The sequence below is a fragment of the Megalops cyprinoides genome, chromosome 9 (genome assembly GCF_013368585.1).
Source record: "Megalops cyprinoides isolate fMegCyp1 chromosome 9, fMegCyp1.pri, whole genome shotgun sequence".
In the NCBI taxonomy this organism is placed as follows: domain Eukaryota; kingdom Metazoa; phylum Chordata; class Actinopteri; order Elopiformes; family Megalopidae; genus Megalops; species Megalops cyprinoides.
The window spans coordinates 27,314,175-27,331,238 of NC_050591.1; the positions used below are offsets into that span (position 1 = coordinate 27,314,175).

General features: G+C 40.2%; 2 protein-coding genes across 3 annotated transcripts in view; one reads left to right on the plus strand and one right to left on the minus strand.

Annotated features, from left to right (window-relative positions):
• Nucleotides 1–6,006, plus strand: part of LOC118783168 (rho GTPase-activating protein 42-like) — a 53,501-nt gene extending 47,495 nt beyond the window's left edge. For both annotated transcript variants that reach the window (XM_036536889.1, XM_036536890.1), the window contains 8 exons: nucleotides 164–269; nucleotides 721–880; nucleotides 1,453–1,603; nucleotides 1,757–2,149; nucleotides 2,534–2,690; nucleotides 3,922–3,984; nucleotides 4,487–4,566; nucleotides 5,543–6,006. In XM_036536889.1, coding sequence (XP_036392782.1) covers nucleotides 164–269; nucleotides 721–880; nucleotides 1,453–1,603; nucleotides 1,757–2,149; nucleotides 2,534–2,690; nucleotides 3,922–3,984; nucleotides 4,487–4,566; nucleotides 5,543–5,631 — 1,199 coding nt within the window. In that variant the 3' untranslated portion in view covers nucleotides 5,632–6,006. The remainder of the gene's footprint in view (nucleotides 1–163; nucleotides 270–720; nucleotides 881–1,452; nucleotides 1,604–1,756; nucleotides 2,150–2,533; nucleotides 2,691–3,921; nucleotides 3,985–4,486; nucleotides 4,567–5,542) is intronic.
• A 2,005-nt stretch (nucleotides 6,007–8,011) lies between these two features.
• On the minus strand, nucleotides 8,012–14,781 carry LOC118783734 (progesterone receptor-like). The gene is made up of 8 exons (XM_036537687.1): nucleotides 13,775–14,781; nucleotides 13,231–13,340; nucleotides 12,385–12,501; nucleotides 11,380–11,685; nucleotides 10,174–10,318; nucleotides 9,914–10,044; nucleotides 9,131–9,288; nucleotides 8,012–8,167 (listed from the first exon to the last, which is right to left on the minus strand). The coding sequence occupies exons 1-8, from the start codon at nucleotides 14,779–14,781 to the stop codon at nucleotides 8,012–8,014; spliced, it is 2,130 nt and encodes a 709-aa protein (XP_036393580.1).
• Between the last annotated feature and the right edge of the window lie 2,283 nt (nucleotides 14,782–17,064).

Sequence of the window (17,064 nt, forward strand, 5' to 3'; positions counted from 1 at the left end):
TCCTAGCTCAGACAAACAGTAAAGTATGTCAGTTGAAACCATCAGAACAGATCACTATGGAAGCCATCTAGATACCCATTTGATGCAAGGAATTGATACACGGTATGCATAAGATGCTGTAACTGTGTGGTCACAGACCTCTGTGTGTTGCTTGACTTTGCAGAGTCAGATGATCAGAACTACAGGGTCTGCTCTGTCCACTCCTTGGTCCACAAGCTGCCAGACAAGAACAGAGAAATGCTGGAGATTCTGATCAAACACCTGGTCACGTAAGGCCTCTCCAACAAAGAGCAGTACAACTGTTACTCATCCAGTCACCATAATGACTGAGCAGGGAGGAAGGAGATGAGAGTCACCAGTGTCACATTTGAGTGACAATGAGAAAATGATTTTTTGTCAGATTTTTTGTCCTTTGTTCATGCATTTCCATTAATATTTTAGCTAAGCCCTTGTGACACCACAGGACATCCCTAGGTTGTATCTATCCCATAACTGACCTGTGGAATACAGGACTAAAAACTTTTGTTGATTGACTTTAATTCCAAATTTGAAGTCTTTCAAAAACAAAAAATCTTCACAAGAATATTATCCCCAGTATGTAGGAAGATATTCAGCTTTAACTGTAATCAATGTTCCATTTTTTTTAAAGTACAGTTTTCTGCAATGCAATTTTCTTAAGCTGGATGTCACAGCATGACACACTGCTGTCCTCATCCGTAGGGTGTCCACTCATAGCCAGACCAACATGATGACTGTGTCCAACCTGGGGGTGATCTTCGGCCCCACGCTGATGCGCTCGCAGGAGGAGACGGTGGCAGCCATGATGAACATCAAATTCCAGAACATCGTGGTGGAAATTCTGATCGAGAACTTTGAGAAGGCAAGTGGCATTGAACTGTCATTTCACCTGGTCATATCTGCACTGCAAAAGACATGGACGGTTCCGGTATAGTGTATCTATAGTGTTATCTTGCAGAAACTCATAGACACTGCACTCTCAATGTTAATATCTCTTCTTCAGCAGACCTGATTAAAAACTACAAATTAATATTTAAACTGATATCTCAGTACTGATGAACTTTAGAATTCTCTTCATCTTTTGAATCTGGAGTTGACGCTTAAAACTGTGTAGATTGTAAATTATCTGTGATTTATTTAGTTATTTCACACTTTTCTGTATATACTTCCAGTAGACGACAGGTGGCGCTAAGAACACAATTATTGGTTGAGGGTTACTTTTACCTTTGTCTGTGATTTTTTATTTTTGTTGTTGTGTTGTTTACCCTTTTGTTGCTGTCTGAGAGGGTCACATTATCTATTGCATTGGTCTTACTCTTTGGAATGTTAGTGTGTTATTTAATTGTACCAGATAATAACCACCTTTTTTCTATTTGAGTCTTGTGAGAATAAGCCATTTAGGTGACCTAACAGGTGCCTGATTGTATTTCACAGATTTTCCAGCAGGCCCCTGATCCCAATGTGCCCGTGCCCCAGCCCCAGTCTCGCTCCAGCTCCCGCAGAAGTAGGGCCATCTGTTTGTCCACGGGTTCACGGAAGCCCAGAAGTCTCTACACCCCAACGTTGTGCCTTGCTGATGCAGACAGTGAGTTGCAGGGCAGCTCCTTTCCAAACGTAGGGTCTCCTCAGCGGGTCGACCACGCCCTCTGTTTTCATTGAGCATTTTGAGTTGACAGTTACACTCTGGGTCTTTATGGCTCCCCCTCTCACGGCCTACCTTCCCCTGCCCTCTCCTCAGGTGACACTTTCAGCAGCAGTCCAGTCAGCACTCCCACAGGTAGCATCGAGTCCCTGTCCTCGCATTCCTCCGAGCAGAACAGCTCCTCCAAGACAGGCTCCCCATCACAAACCCAAGGTCAGTCCACCGACAGCATGCGGTGGACACCCTCGCAGGCCTCCTCCAACGGGCTGAAGAGCCCCACCTGCACCACCAGCCCAGACTCCAGCTCCAAGGAGGACGCGGCCAGGACAGACGGGGAGTCCGAGGACACGCGGAGCCTGTCCTCCGTCAGCGTGCCCAGCAAGCCCTCGCCCAGGCCCACAAAATCACTGCGCGCCCTGACGGAGCAGGAACCTGCAGCGATGAAGTGCTCAGTCTCCCCATCCCTCAGATCACTGCACATCTCTGAAGGTGGACTCTCTCTCAGTCTGCTCTTCATCTGTCTCCAGTGTACAAATGGAATAATGTCAGACATACTGTTTGTAGGTGATGCCAGTGGGGATTGGCCAGGCTGAGATGCATGTACTTGGAGTAATGAGATCTTTAGCTACAAAGACTGTCCTGATGATGTGCTTAATTAAAAACAAAGTCTTTGATCACACTGTTCCAACCCTGTTGTTTTCCAACCCTGCTCTTCTGTTGCTGGTGTGATCGTTTTGTCAAAAAGATCTGAAGATCACAGAGTCGACCAAGCTTGGGAAGAGCTTGGGAATATGTGTCTTGGTTAGTGGTTTAGAAGAGGATGTGATAGAATTTATTGAAGCTATGATTAATGAGGCCTTTCTCTCACTCTAGGCCAACAGAGCTGCAGTAGTTCTGTCCAAAGTCTGGTATCGCAGGTCCAGCGGGACTGTCCAAAGCCTTCTGCACACCCAGATCTCCCACCTAAACGGACTCCCCGCCGCAAGACAGACGCCTCAGCCAGCAACGGTTATCAGAGGCCTGGCTCAGTGTAAGGGTACCTCTCAGCCTGTCTTCTTAAACCAACCTTGCAAATTTCATTAAAAATTAGTTTCCTTGCCAAACAATTTCCTTTTGATTATGGTGTGTGTTTCTTGTTTGGAACTCAGACTCCTACTGTCAGCCTCTCACATAATGTAGCATCTGTAGCAATGATAAAAGTCCCTGATAAAAGTTCATATGGAAATATAGTTTGATCAGCACTGACCTCCTGAGGTGAGTGTGTAGTGGAACAAAGTTGTTAAACAGACTATAAGAATACAGTGTTATTTCAGTCCATGTGAAAAGATTGTTCTCTCCAAGGTGGGAGGTTGGCTCTGTGTCCAATATCAGCCTGGAATGCAAGAGGAGAATTATTGCGTTTCCCATATACAGGAGGGAAGTATGATTAGTTTCCCACTGCTGATGGGGTTGTCATGACCCAGTAGTCCTTCTGTTGCTGCTACTCATGGGACAAATACATTGTTCCACTTGTCATGAAAGGGGGCGCTATTTGTGGATTCTCATACCGTCCACCATGTGGAAACCAGTCTCAGGGGAGCATTCAATCTAGCCTCAGTGCTGTTTTGCCCTTAACTCCAAGTAATCAATTTAAACGGGTTGTAAGTTTATTTCGAGTTCAACAACAAGAACAGGCCATGTATCCAGTAGTCAGTCACATTATCTGATAATGCGTTGACATTAAAAAAAATCAGAAATGCTTGCATTGCACTCAAAGTTGTTGTCAAAGTGTTGTCATGGTTAGACCTCAGTACTCTACAGTCACAGCCAGGTTGTTTGGTGCACAGGGCCCTGGTGGAAGTTGGTTGCTTCAGTATCACCTAAGCAGGTCATACTGAGGTCTGGGTTTTTGTGGCTTTGATTCCTGGCTATGAGCCATCCTAATTTCACACCATGTCCTGCTTTGGTTGTGACAGTAGAGAATTAATAACCAAATGGCAAGTGGATGTTTAAACTGAAACCTGCATTCTTACCAGGCACAAGACTCCACATGAACATATAAATACATCATTTGTATTACAGTGTATAATACCATTTTGTATTCTTTTGGAGCACTGTTGTCTAACATAATACAAAATAAATATGTGTCACTGTTGGCTGATTTCTGAGTAAAGTATATTTCTTTGGCATTAATATAAAAATAACACATTTACTTCACAGTTGTCATAAACGAAATGGGTCAGTCATCTCTCTGTTATGATCATCTGTGATTTTATCTTTAGGGTTGCTGCAAGAGCCATGCTCTTTGAAAACCCTGCAGCTTTGCAGCCAGCTTCTGTTGGAAGGTAACATATTGATTTTTCTGTTGTATTAATTTTTATATCATTGTAAATGTGCCCTGGTTGGCTTAATATTGCTTTTGTTACTGAACTGTTGCTGATGTGATTTTTTTAAATATCAAAAATCACTTATTCCTTCTAAAACTTCTTCTAAAATCATTGCTTGTCAAATGAATTAGCCTTTAGCAGAGTTCCAAAATATCAGTCAACTGTGAAATGTAATCAGCATGCTTCCTCTCATGGTTTCAACCGCATTGGTAAGATGTTATAAATGACTTGCGTTTAATAGATTGTGAAGTGATGCATAGGGGAAAAAACCCATAACGAAACCTTACCCTTACACAATGAAACCTTAGAGCTATGTTGAGTTTATAAAGTTATTTTCATTAATTGCAGGCAGGGGGTTGTAGCTTAAACAGGACTGTTGTTAATCCCTTTCTTACCAAAGACCCTCTGATACCTGCATATTAAAGGCCTCTAACTGCATTCTTCTCCTGTGACCTTATAGAGATGCTAAGGCAATGTACTCCTGCAAGGCAGAACACAGCCATGAACTCAGTTTCCCCCAGGGAGCTCTCTTCTCAAATGGTAAGTCACCATAACCAACAGTAGAGACGTCAATTAGCCCTAAGTTTATTACAAGCAACAACACACTTACCGTGTGAAATCTGAATGTTGAATGCATTATATGTAGACACACAGTAAGAAAACAGTATGAAATCTTCCGTTGATTTTGAATGTGCAATAAAACACAGACTGTAAAAAATGTTGCAGGCTGAGAAGTCTGTAATCCTGTATTGCAGCAAAACACAAAGGACACAAAGTAGCTTTATACACCTCCTACACATTTCATCAAGATGAATTAAGGATTTATGTGTGTTGTATTTTTAGCACAGGCTGCCAGGTCACTATAACTTACTGCCTGGAACTTCTGCCTCCTGTTTTCGTCAAACCCAGACTTTGAGTAAGAGACCGTAGACTTAACAGCAACGGTAGTGAATAACTAGCCGTTTTATATTACAGTGCTAAGTATATTTGTTAGTTGTTGCTGTTGTTTTTGGACTGCTGCCATTAGGAGTTTCCACAAAATCCGATGCTAGTTATGTAAACCTCAAGTTATATCTTCAGTGATTCAGTGTGATTTGAATGCCCATTAAGTGACTGAAATGCATGGTTAAATATCTGACCTGTCATTACAGGTTTCTTACTGTGAAGGGAACAGCCTCTCTTTGCTATGTACTTGATTGAAGAATTATTACTGAGATTGTGAATCTGAGACATTTTATAGAGTCATCGACAAGAGCAGATAACAGCAAATGCAGACAGTGGCTTATTTTAAGGTTAAAATATGACTTGCTGTTGGTATTGGTTACGGACTCTTAGTTAAAGAAGAACCAAATGCAAATGAAATGGTTACAGCAACATTCTTTCAGCCTTACAAATGTCAGTCTGTGTATGACAGAGACCTGCCTAGGATTGGGCTGTCCTATATGGAGAAATTATAATTCATTATCTTTGCTTGTACTTTTTATTGAGGAAGTCTGTTATGTTGTTTTCCTCACAGTATATCCTTCAGTGGAACCTGGCTGGCTCCAAGCAACATATGAAGGCAAAACCGGTCTAATCCCTGAAAATTATGTGGTATTTCTCTAACAGACTCTGGGGAAACAGCAGTATTTTTCATGGTATCCATGGTAACGATACCCTTTACAGTGGGTCTGAGAAAGTCAGCTTCCTCTCGGCACAGCTGTGACAGCTGATATGCTGCAGAAACTCAACATCAGAGTACATTTATTAGCTCCCTGCAAGGAGAAATGCTAAGACTTGTATATTAAGAAGTGTTGAGAAGTACCATGCAGTACTTGATAAGTAGAGATTTTGATTTCATGTGAAACAATCACATACTTTTTTTTTTTTTTGCTGACACTGGTGTTACTGTTTCATCAAGTTCTAATGTGATCACCAAAGGAAAGCATTACATTTTTGTCATTACATTATTGTCATCTAGCAGATGCTCTTATCCAGATTGACTTACAGAGGTTACGACTTTAACATGTTACCCATTTATAGAGCTGGGTACCCATTTATACTGAGGCAATTGTGGGTTAATTACCTTGCCCAGGTGTATAGCAGTAGCCCTAGTGGGGAACCAGCAACCTTTCGCTTACAAGCCCTGCTCCTTACCACTATGCTACACTGTTGCCCACATAAAACCGTTTGTAAAATGTAACTCTGCTTTTGGTGGGCCTATGATGGTAGTACATTTTCCATACAGTATATGTGGGTGAGTGAGTTGTCATTTGTTGAAATTAATCAGTATTACTGTGTCACTGTGCTCTGTATTATTCTTTTTCATGTTACCTATTAGTTACTATCACATATCACATTTGCCTCCATTTTTTTTTACAGATCTTCCAAACTTGAGCTGGACTCAGATGTACTCATATACTGCATAGTCGCATAGGTGAATTATATTTAGTGAAGCAAATATGCATATTTCAGCTCTGAATAGTTCCAATTACTAAGTAAAATCGTCTTAAAATGACTTGCAAAAGATCTGATTTAATGACAAAATTAATAGTTCTGTATATGTGCATCATCAGATTTACACTTACAACTGAAATATTGAAATTTAAAATGTTTCATTGATTGTTACACTGGTTGTTATAATGGAATCACTTGATCAAGCAACAGAAACTAGCGGTCAGCATGATTCATTGTTGTAAATCAACATTACTCTCATACTCACCACTGAGTTCATTTCTGCATGTTCTTACTGGATATTTTTTTTTTTACCAAAAGTTCTGTTACTTAATGGTAATTTATTCTTGATGGTTAATCATTTATAATTATTATTACTTGAAAAGAAGCAAGGAAGTACATATATAACTATAATATTATTTCTCTAGTACACTGGTGTACTAGCATGGTCAGTGTGGTATTATTTCAACATGTTATGTAAAAATATTAGTATTAGTATAAAAATATATTAATAATTTTAAAGCCTTAAAATGAGTTTTATGTTTCTTTTACTCCACTTTCACTGTTTTAAACTCTTAATGTTCTTTTTATTGAATAAAAGTTAATATTTGGACATGTAAAATGAAGAGTCAGGTACGCTTATCATTATTTATTAAGAAATAAGTGTATACATACTTTACATTTGCAATCCATCCAGCTCCATCTGATTCAAAACAGAAGTATCAAACAGGGAACCTCTGTTTCAACAAGTCAGCAACAGCAACATCGAAGGTATTTGGGATAAAGGCAGTTGCCAAGGTCAATGTGTTCTTTTCCATATAAACACATGAGAATGCGACATGACCTTGAATTCAAGCTGAAATGATACTCCCCTCCTCTTGGACCCACTAGGTCTTTTAAGGGAACTTACATTTACAAGAAAAATATTATATTTACATACCCCTTCTCCCCATTCTTTTTATAAACCCCCAGAGAATTGTGGCTTGCGGCTTATATTACTATTAGCCTTTAGGAAAATGGCTTTGGTCAGTGTTATAAGAATTCATTATTGTTTATGAAAGCAAGGCAATGAAAAACAAACTTTACTGTACATTTTAAATGTGCATGACACATTTTACAATAACACATTTAAAACACGTCTAAATTCTCTCTTGTAATGTAAGGATGTTTTGAAGTCATTTAATTGCCTAATACACACATTTTAAACGTACAATATGAATGGTTTATATCCTTAAAGCACTGCTATGTCTGAAATTTAACAGAACTGGTCAGATCATGAATGTTCAGTCATTCATTGCAAGAACATTTTATTGTCATTTAATCATGGAAAAATCCCAGTTACATAATTTCAGTATGTTGTTGTTAAGGCCACAAAAAGGAAAAATACAGAAAATGAAGACTTCTGCTAACAAATGCCAATGGGAGATGCTCCCCTAGAATCAGCTTAGAGAGCTGTTCTTTTATGTATTCTGGCAAGTTTCTAGGAGCAATTACTGATTTCCCCATGATCCAGTGAGGTTCTGCTATAGATCTCCACCATGATTCAGGGGTATCATTTTCTGTGGAAGAGTAGTGGCTTCACCATACCTGCCAGAACCTTGGGCAGCTGTGAGGTGATGACCTCTGACATCATCTCTGGGAACTCCACCTGCAGTGCTTCAGCCTGGATGAAGGTGCTCAGGCAGTACAAGTTCACCTTCTTCACGATCTGCTCAGATAGGTCAAAGAAAAAATTTTACTGCTCGCTTCCACAAAGCATGCTCTTTAGAATGATTTCTAACAGCAGCTAACAGCTATCACTTTCTTCCCAATGGGAATTTATGTTCAATTCTGATACTTGACCTGTACTTGTTTAGATCTAAATCAGACTGTGACAATGTGTGACACATTGTTACCAAAATGAATATCATAATTCATTTCATTTTCAGCAAAGCACAGATAAAGCGATAAATATCATTTCATTGTTAGCTACTAAAATCGCCTCTTTGATCACATTAATCACAATGTGTCTTCAATTACTCTGTTGTAATCCAGTGAGAGTCATGTTTCACCAGTATGTTTATTATACTGCAGATGTGTCCCTGATAAATCCTGAACTTTCTTCATATCAAAGTTAACATCACCCATTTTCTGTGACGCAACTACAGTTCATGGGAAAAGATAGGGATGATCTGTTACACGATTTAAATTCAGGTGAACATGAGTGGGCAAAAACAGGTTAATGACACCATCAGATACAGTTGAGTCCATTGCACTGATGTTTCAATCTATCATTTATTTTGACCAAGAAGTAAGATTTATTGGTGACAAAGAAGTAAGATTTATTGGTATATTATCTGATAGAGGACCTGAACCTGACATCACATACACACTTTCGGAAAAATACACCCTTAGGTTCTCCAACAGGGACAAGCCAAAGAAGACTATATGGTTCTAACTGGAACCCTTTTTTCTAAGAGTGTACCCAATGAAACCCGGTAGTTTTGTGTACTACATGGTGCCTAGCAACACTGAGGCATAGCCTCCCTTAACCACATATGGGATTCAAATGGATTTGTGCCAGACTTGGGTGATAAATACAATTACTTTTTCGCTGAACACAAGACACACATGGAGAGGCAAAAGCCACTTTGACACTAATAGCAAAGATGAAAGGATATACTGTATGTACCTCATGCATGGCATCCATCAGTGTGGTCAGGTGGTAGAAGCGCTGAGAGCTGGCCACCACACCTTTCTCCCTCAGGTGAATGGCCTTGGTGAGCTCATAGATGTAGCTCTGTCGCATCTCATCAAACTGAGCCTGGCCTTTCAATCCCTCTAGTGGCACTTAGAGGTGACAGAGCAAAATGCATTAGACCTCTCTGTGACAGCCTCTCCATTCTCTGGCAGACACTCCTTTGTTAATCCACAGAAAATGCAAATTAGTGAGTCCAATTTCTCAGCTACTTGGACAGGTGTATGTCTTCAAAACAAGTGCAGGACAGAGGGTGGCCTGATCTCAAATGGTTGAGATCCTGTTTATTTTCTTGGTCTACTCTCTGAACAATGTGCAAAATCACCTGTCTTAATTTAGCCTCATGATTCATCTGGTCATAAAACTGTTCACCAATAAACATTCTAATTGTACTACTAAAAATTTATATATTTGACTGTAAAACATCAAATCATGTGGGTTCTCTCACTGGGTGGCTAATTTCTAAGTAATTAGGGAGACTTTGGAACCTCCTTGTAGCCATTCTGTACTCCCCTGCCCCTCAGGAACCAGGCATAACTCAACCCCACTTATCTAACCCTTTGTATACTCTACTGGGATATTATGCTGGTCTAATGTTCCCTTCTGGTCTGATGTTTGTAAATACTCCTCACATTGAAAGCAGGCCCTACCGGGCAGGGATGGGAGTCTTCTGTAATGCATAGGCTCTAGAGACCAAAACAACTCCATCAGACCTACCAGTGCTGAGCAACATCAAGGCCTTCATGCACAAAAACTCTTCCCTGGTCACTTGAAGATTGGCAAATTCTTGGGGTATCACTTGCATTGCCAAACACAAGTCATAAATGGGAGATCTCCTCATGCACTCCCTAGAAATAATTATAATGCAGCTTATTTGCATAGTTTAAAATTAGTTTGTAAGATTTCATGAATGGTGAGATTAGACAGATTAACACTGAAACTTAAATATGTCAGAATGCACATGGCTGAGTACTTACTCACTGAGAATGAGATCAGGTGCAAAGTACAAGTATTCCCTGGTCACATTCTGAAATGACCTCCAACCCAGAGAAAACACCATCAAGCTCATCATGGAGTGCTGGATGAGAGTCATTTGGTCATTGATGTGTAAACTGTGAAATCCTTTTGGGAACAAAATAAAGTAATTAGTAAATAACTTACTAACCTTTTTAATTGTGAATGAGAGTCTTCACCTTTCCCCACAAACCGCTGACGTGTAAAAGTGTCAGTAATAATTAAGGATCCTTGTTTTCTATTTGCAACTTATCCATATCTGAGCTCATTCTATCAGTTCCATTGCAAATGGTATAATGGTATTTGCTTAATTGTCAATTTGTGTTTAATGTTGGATGTGAGGTCAGCCATTGGGTAAATGAACTTCACCTGTTCCAATCAGTTAGCCTGCTATTAAATACAGGTGTGTGGCTAGAGAGTGTGGGCTTGAACAGAGCAGTTTGTGGTTCTGGGTTTGTGTACATTTGTTTAATTATTTGATATTTTCTATACCTTTTCTCTTTTTGTGTGTTTTCTTTTTGCTGCATCAGCCAGCATGGTTACACTAATCTTGCCCATTTGCTGTTTAGCAAATACAAGCAAAACAATATTCTATTATTATTCAACTAAGGGATCCATTACAGTGACTGTTTTGTGGACAACATTTTAATGACCACGTTTTAACTCCAAAGGTGCAACAGTGCAAAATACCACCCAGACAGTATTAATACTTCGTAAAGGTCTTGTCATTTTGGTTCTATTAACTTGGATTACATAATCTAAAAAATAAAAATGTGGCCTTTTCAACATACAGCAGAGATGATCAGTGAAAACACTTCACAGGTGTCTGAACCTCAGTGGGTTGTGGCTTTCTTGATCTCCCAATTTCTCCCATCTGTGCAGTGTAAACAATATCCACTACAAACACATGAGTCCTATTTGTATGTCCATAATGGCACCTCTATCCAAAGGCATTCAGTGATTTGACCACAATAATTAAGTCTCAGATGTCACATGGTCAACTCATCACCGCTTGGATTATCTGAGCTTTTTCAACTGTCCATATATACTGACAACAGAATTAGACTAAAAACTAAACAAAGCTGTGGATCACTATCTTCACTTATGATGATAGGAGACCCAGCAAGCCACTGCACTTTGGTTGATCATAACTGGATGGTTGCTGTTACCTGGGAGGGACTTGGACCATCTTATGATCCAGAGCAGCTGCCTCTCACAGAGACGGTTGAGACTGTTGAGCAACACATGGGGCTTCTCAGACTGGGAGCTATCATACCCAGAGTACACCACCTCCGGCTCAATATTCTCCAGAATCGTGATGATCTGCGGAGAGAACTGCAGCTCTCGGACCCCGAGCATGCTGGGAAAGGAGGGTAGAGCCTGGCTGTCACAGGACTGGCCCAGCAGGGATTGGACAGTGAGAGACTGGGTCAGACCCATGGACTTCCACGCCCTAGACTTCTTCAGCTTCCGACCTTGCACAACAGACACAAGAATTTTTATTGGATAGGACAAGCCTGTTATGTGTGCACATTAAATTTGTGTTCCAACATTACATGCCATCTGGATTTAGTGCTTGTGACCATTGATAATCTAGAAAATTAAAAATTGAAAAAAAGAAATATCAGCAAGCACTGCAACCTGAAGACAGCATTAAATCTAGATAACTCACTCACCGACTCTTTTCAGCAGCCATAACAATGGATTGTTTGATTTTGTAACATGGACTTTTCTTAAATCAGTCATAGTTCTATCCATGGAAAAGAGATCTTTTTGACAGGGTTTTGTATGTTTTATTTCTTTCTTGTTAATAAGCTTAGGTTGATAGTAAGGCTTCTTTGTGTCGACCAACAGACAAGAAGGGTTAGATCTCTTTCTTGGAAACCTCAGTCATGTATTTAAACACTTGATACATATCATAAAACTCAAATGGCAATTTCTGAACAGAATTCTATGGTTTAGTTCAACATTACTCAGTAGTGTAATTGCTTAAAGGTAGTAGTTTCTACGCTCGTACTGCTCTTCTGACACTTCATATGTTAAAACTGTTTTTACACTTAATGCAAGATACCATGGGAAGAAATAAAGATCTAGAGCCTTTTTAGTTTCATGCATTAAACTCGAAGGAAGATCACCATGAGATACAGGCTCGCCTCTCCAACAAAATAAGGTACCTCCAAGGATCATCCCAGCTTGGTAGCACTTTCTGAGTCGGCATGATGGGCAATTCTTCCTGCGAATCTTATCCACAATGCAGTCATTTCTTCCTGCGCACAGGTAGTTAGGGTGTCCTGTACCGGAAAAAGAGTAATGCCAAAGAACACATAGCCTCTATATTCTGAATACTGAATATATCTTACAGAAAAAAACACTCTCAGTAAGGCAGAAATAACAGTTACAAAGCTGTCATTGACTGCTTGACTGCATTTATTCGGGACAGGGACCTGCTCTACCACTTGAGAAGAAAGCATCTTTTGTTATGCATGCTGAAATAGATTTGAGTACAGGGTGCCATGGACACGGTCAGACATAGAGGCTTCTATATACTGTATCTGCCTTTGCTAGATAACATACAATCAGGCTGGAAAAAGAGACATTATGTTTCTTCTTAAATGTGACAGCTACTGACCTTTAAAATGCTGAAGCTTATTTGGAGACAATTTACCCGATCTGTAATCACTGCCTAGTAATTTGCACAGACTTTCCTCTTGCACAAATAACTGAAGGTCAATTCTTTTGTTCACTTTTGTGACACTTAAGTAAAAGCCTCAAACATCTTCCCTTTTTCGTCTGTCTTACAGCAGTGTTTTGATTTTAACTGTGACTATCGATGTGAAAGAGAAAACTTTTTTTTTGCATCCCTGCCCTTATCCTCATCCATGTCAGCCACAGTAAATGATTAAGGTGTGCCCTTCTGGCTTGCTTGAGTTCATGGTCACAATGGTGAAATACATTCTGTGTCAGTGTGTGTGCACTGATTATCACATGTGGCTCTAAGGCGCAGAGTCAGGTTTGCTCACCTTCTATGGCTCGCTTGAAGAAGACCTTGCAGCTGCCACAGGTGAGGACACCATAGTGACACCCTGAAGCTTCATCCCCACAGATAGTGCATACTTTCTGGGAGAACACCCTAATTGCACAAAAATATTCAGGCTTACGCATTCCCAAGTTTTTCCTAATAAAAATAAAAATCTATTCACTGAAACAAATGCTACACTATAATACTGTCAAGAATAAACGATCTTCTTTTACTTTAGTTTTTTTTTTTTTTTTTTTCTATTTTCTAGCATCTCCAGTGTTATTACATTTCCCACAGTCTTTGTTGACAAGGGTCGACCGTTAACGCTTAATAAATCGACATGACTGTAAAGTCAAACATCCCAAAGAAGTATGCACACACTAAATGCAAAGCAAAATAATATGCATAATACAACATTCTTATCTTTACTGTTTTTTGTGACGAAGGGTGTATACGGTAGACCTATATCAATCTCAAAAGCATGAGGTATTATTATCATTAAGCCTGTGTCAATTAGCAACTGACGCCCTTGGTAGCAATCTTACCCAATATTAGCACGCTGCATCGTGTACGTATTGTGGATCCCGACCGGAGACAGATACCCAGCCTGCAAATGCTGGTTCTCAGGCAGACCTGTTGACTGGCACCAAATGTGACAGTCTGAGAATGAGGTTGGAACTGACAAGTCATTCTTGCACATAAGCACATTTTGAGGCGACTGTTGTCCACACCCCATCAGATCCGTATTTGGGATCCCTTCACTGGCAAGGCACGGCAAACTACACGGCTGATCCGACCTGATTTGGGGAATGGGGCCCAATGGATTGATACTAGTCCAATCCGTAAAATTGCTTTTATTGTATAAAAGTAGCCGCCGATCAACTGAATTGTGGAGGAACGTCACGGAGTCTTCGAGTCCGAGTGCCTGTATCCTCCCAGTCTCGTAAGAGGGGTTCAATGGTAATGTATTCACTGCCAGATCAATGTCGGAAGATTGTATTTCCATTATGTCCTTCGGCTCCTGCTCATCTTTAATAAGTTTGCTGATTCCAATGGCTGCAATGGGCGTTCCGCTCGAACTTCGCAGACTTTCTTTTGACGCAGCGGCTAGAGATTGCTCGTGTTCTGCGTTGTGTTTCACCGGCGCAGTCCACATCAAACTGTCGAGTTTGGGCTCTTTTTCGCAACTGTTATGGGTTGTGACTGCGTTTTCAAAAATGGAGAGATCTTTCCAATCAGCACTGTAACTAGCTGAGCCAGGTGCACTGCACAGAGTGTCCACATTTCCAAAATTGCGCAAGGTAGAAGACACGCAGGAGTCTGTGTATAAGGAGTGCGTGTTATTTGAATCGGCTCCTTGGCAAAATCCTTCCATGTAACTATAACTGTAGTCATTGCAAACTTCAGTCAGATCACTGGTTCTTTTTTTGGAGTTGGCGTTGGAAGTGGTCGGTTCTGCCATCGATGTCACTGCCGTGTCCTTCCGTTCAATATCCATATTGAGACCATTTGAATCCACCGACCGCAGAGAGCAGTTCTGCGAGTGTGCCATTGTTCAGACAAGCAGAATATTTGCACTTCGTACCAAAACGAGACACATCATTCTACCCGTACTGTGTTATTCTCCGTGGTGCATGGCTTAATGTGCAACTTGTGGGATCCTTGGGCGTTTTTGTTGAATCAAAAACATCATTAATGAAACTATAGAGGGAAAGGTGAGTTTTACTATTTCAAACATAAACAGTTGCAAAAAAAAAAAAAAAAAAAAGCTGAGTTCTGAGCTTTTCATGAAAACAGGTTGTAACCAAATGAACTGAAACGCTCAAAATGACGAGATTTGAGATCAACTGGCACAAATACCGAGACAGAATCCATGAAGTAGTTTAGGTCTAATAGAAATCAGCAAGAATATCACTAATTTCGAAAGCATGCTCTCCAAAACACAGAGGCTTCTGTCCTGATTTCCATTCTTATTGTTTTATATATTTTCACACTACTCTTTCATCATTTTAGTGATATGAAGTTGACTCTGCATCTGTAATGCAAGGTTTTCTGTGTCCAAGAGCAACATATATTTACCATTCCGTTGACAGAAGGTGATAAGGATTCTTTAAAAGCCTTCCCAAAATATTTTTGGTTTTGATGAAAAGAAAATCCGTGTGGAGCTGACCTTTACAAAGTCCCATGGAGGTTGTAGTTCCGTGTGGTCCATCTCCTCGAAATTCAAGGTGGTCTAACAGATGACATTCTGTGACCTTGTTATATTCACAGTCTTTCCCATGTGTCCTTGTTCCTCATGCTCAGCGAAGGACAAAACAGGCTCTGCATCACTAAAGGAGGAATATGAAACTTCAAAATCCCACTGCTTCATGAAATTGTTGAGAAGCAGCACTGAGGATGTGCATAGTGCTACCTTGGGTGCAACTCTGTCTGTCTATGGTTTTGCTGTACTGCACTGAGCTGGTGGTTTGGGATTTATTTTGGGACTTATTTTCAACCATGCTGTATGTACCACCTTTCCGCCAAAAGACCACAGTGTGAGACACTGCATTTTATGGATAGGAATGAAAAAAATATTCAGGAAATTAACTGACCTCTCAGTTACAGCCAGTATACAGTCACTTATAGTTCATATTTAGACACACAGCCAGAAGATGATGGAGATTATATATAACATTAAAAAAACACATAGAAGATTAAAAAACAAAAGGGTGTGGCAGATTCTTGTCTGCAATGTCAGGATATTTTCACAGTATGAGCAGGCCCCTAAAATAAGGAGTGAATGATGAAAATTAGTGAGATGTTAGCTCCTTTCTTGACAATGTCATCACCAGAAAGTATCTTTTTTTCTCCTGAATCTGATCTAATTACACTGTAGGAATGTTAGGTTACATTGTGTTTCTCATAAGAGGGCCAGTATAAAAATGAATTCCAGAGGAATATATTTCAAAATATACGTTGGGAAAAATCCTTGTAAAATCTGCATCAATTCAAGTAAATCAACATTTTTTTCTTAAAACCTCATTCAAATCCCATTACTCCATTTTGAAAGCTGGAAATTGCACAAGGAGTGTCAAGATGACCAACAATTTTATTTTCCTCACCTATTACATCTTTGAACACTATTTTTGGTCACCTTGACAACCGGGCTTCAGGATGGCATCGTAAGGCTCTGCATTTACTGGGGAAGGTCCTCAATTCAAACACCCAAAATGCAGTGACTTACATTTCATGTCATCCTACAACATGCTCCCCTGTGCCTCAAAGTATGCAATGCTGTTGTTTACATTCAAGTACACGGCAGGAACGGGTACCACATAAATCTCATGGTAGGTCCGTCATAACTGAATGCCGCATATGACATAGTTTCAAATGACAAAACATCTATCTGTGGTTCTAACAGAAATCAGGTAAGTAGTGTTGCTGTTGTTTATATATAACACAGGTATTTATAACTGTATCACACTAAACTACTTTCAAGTTCAGCACACCTACATGGCATAATCTTTTGCAGTACAGGTTGCTAGGTGACACAGACTTCACTCTTACAGTAATTATGGGCTGCTAGTTTCTATCAGGGCCCCAGAGAGGGGCAGCACAGGGGGGTTGCTGGGCGAACAGCCTGTCTGAGAGGTCACACTGTTCCTCTGAGCGTCATCTTTGCTTATTATGGTGGATATTCACTCTGCAGAGCAGCAGGTGGGGGGACGCTGTGCTGTGTTCAAGGTTGCAGATAAACAGGGCAGGATTTGGTGCCCTTTTAAAACAGTCGCAAAATACACAAACTGCATACAAAGCTCTATAATTTAGTTCAGTATGACAATGCCTTGGCTGC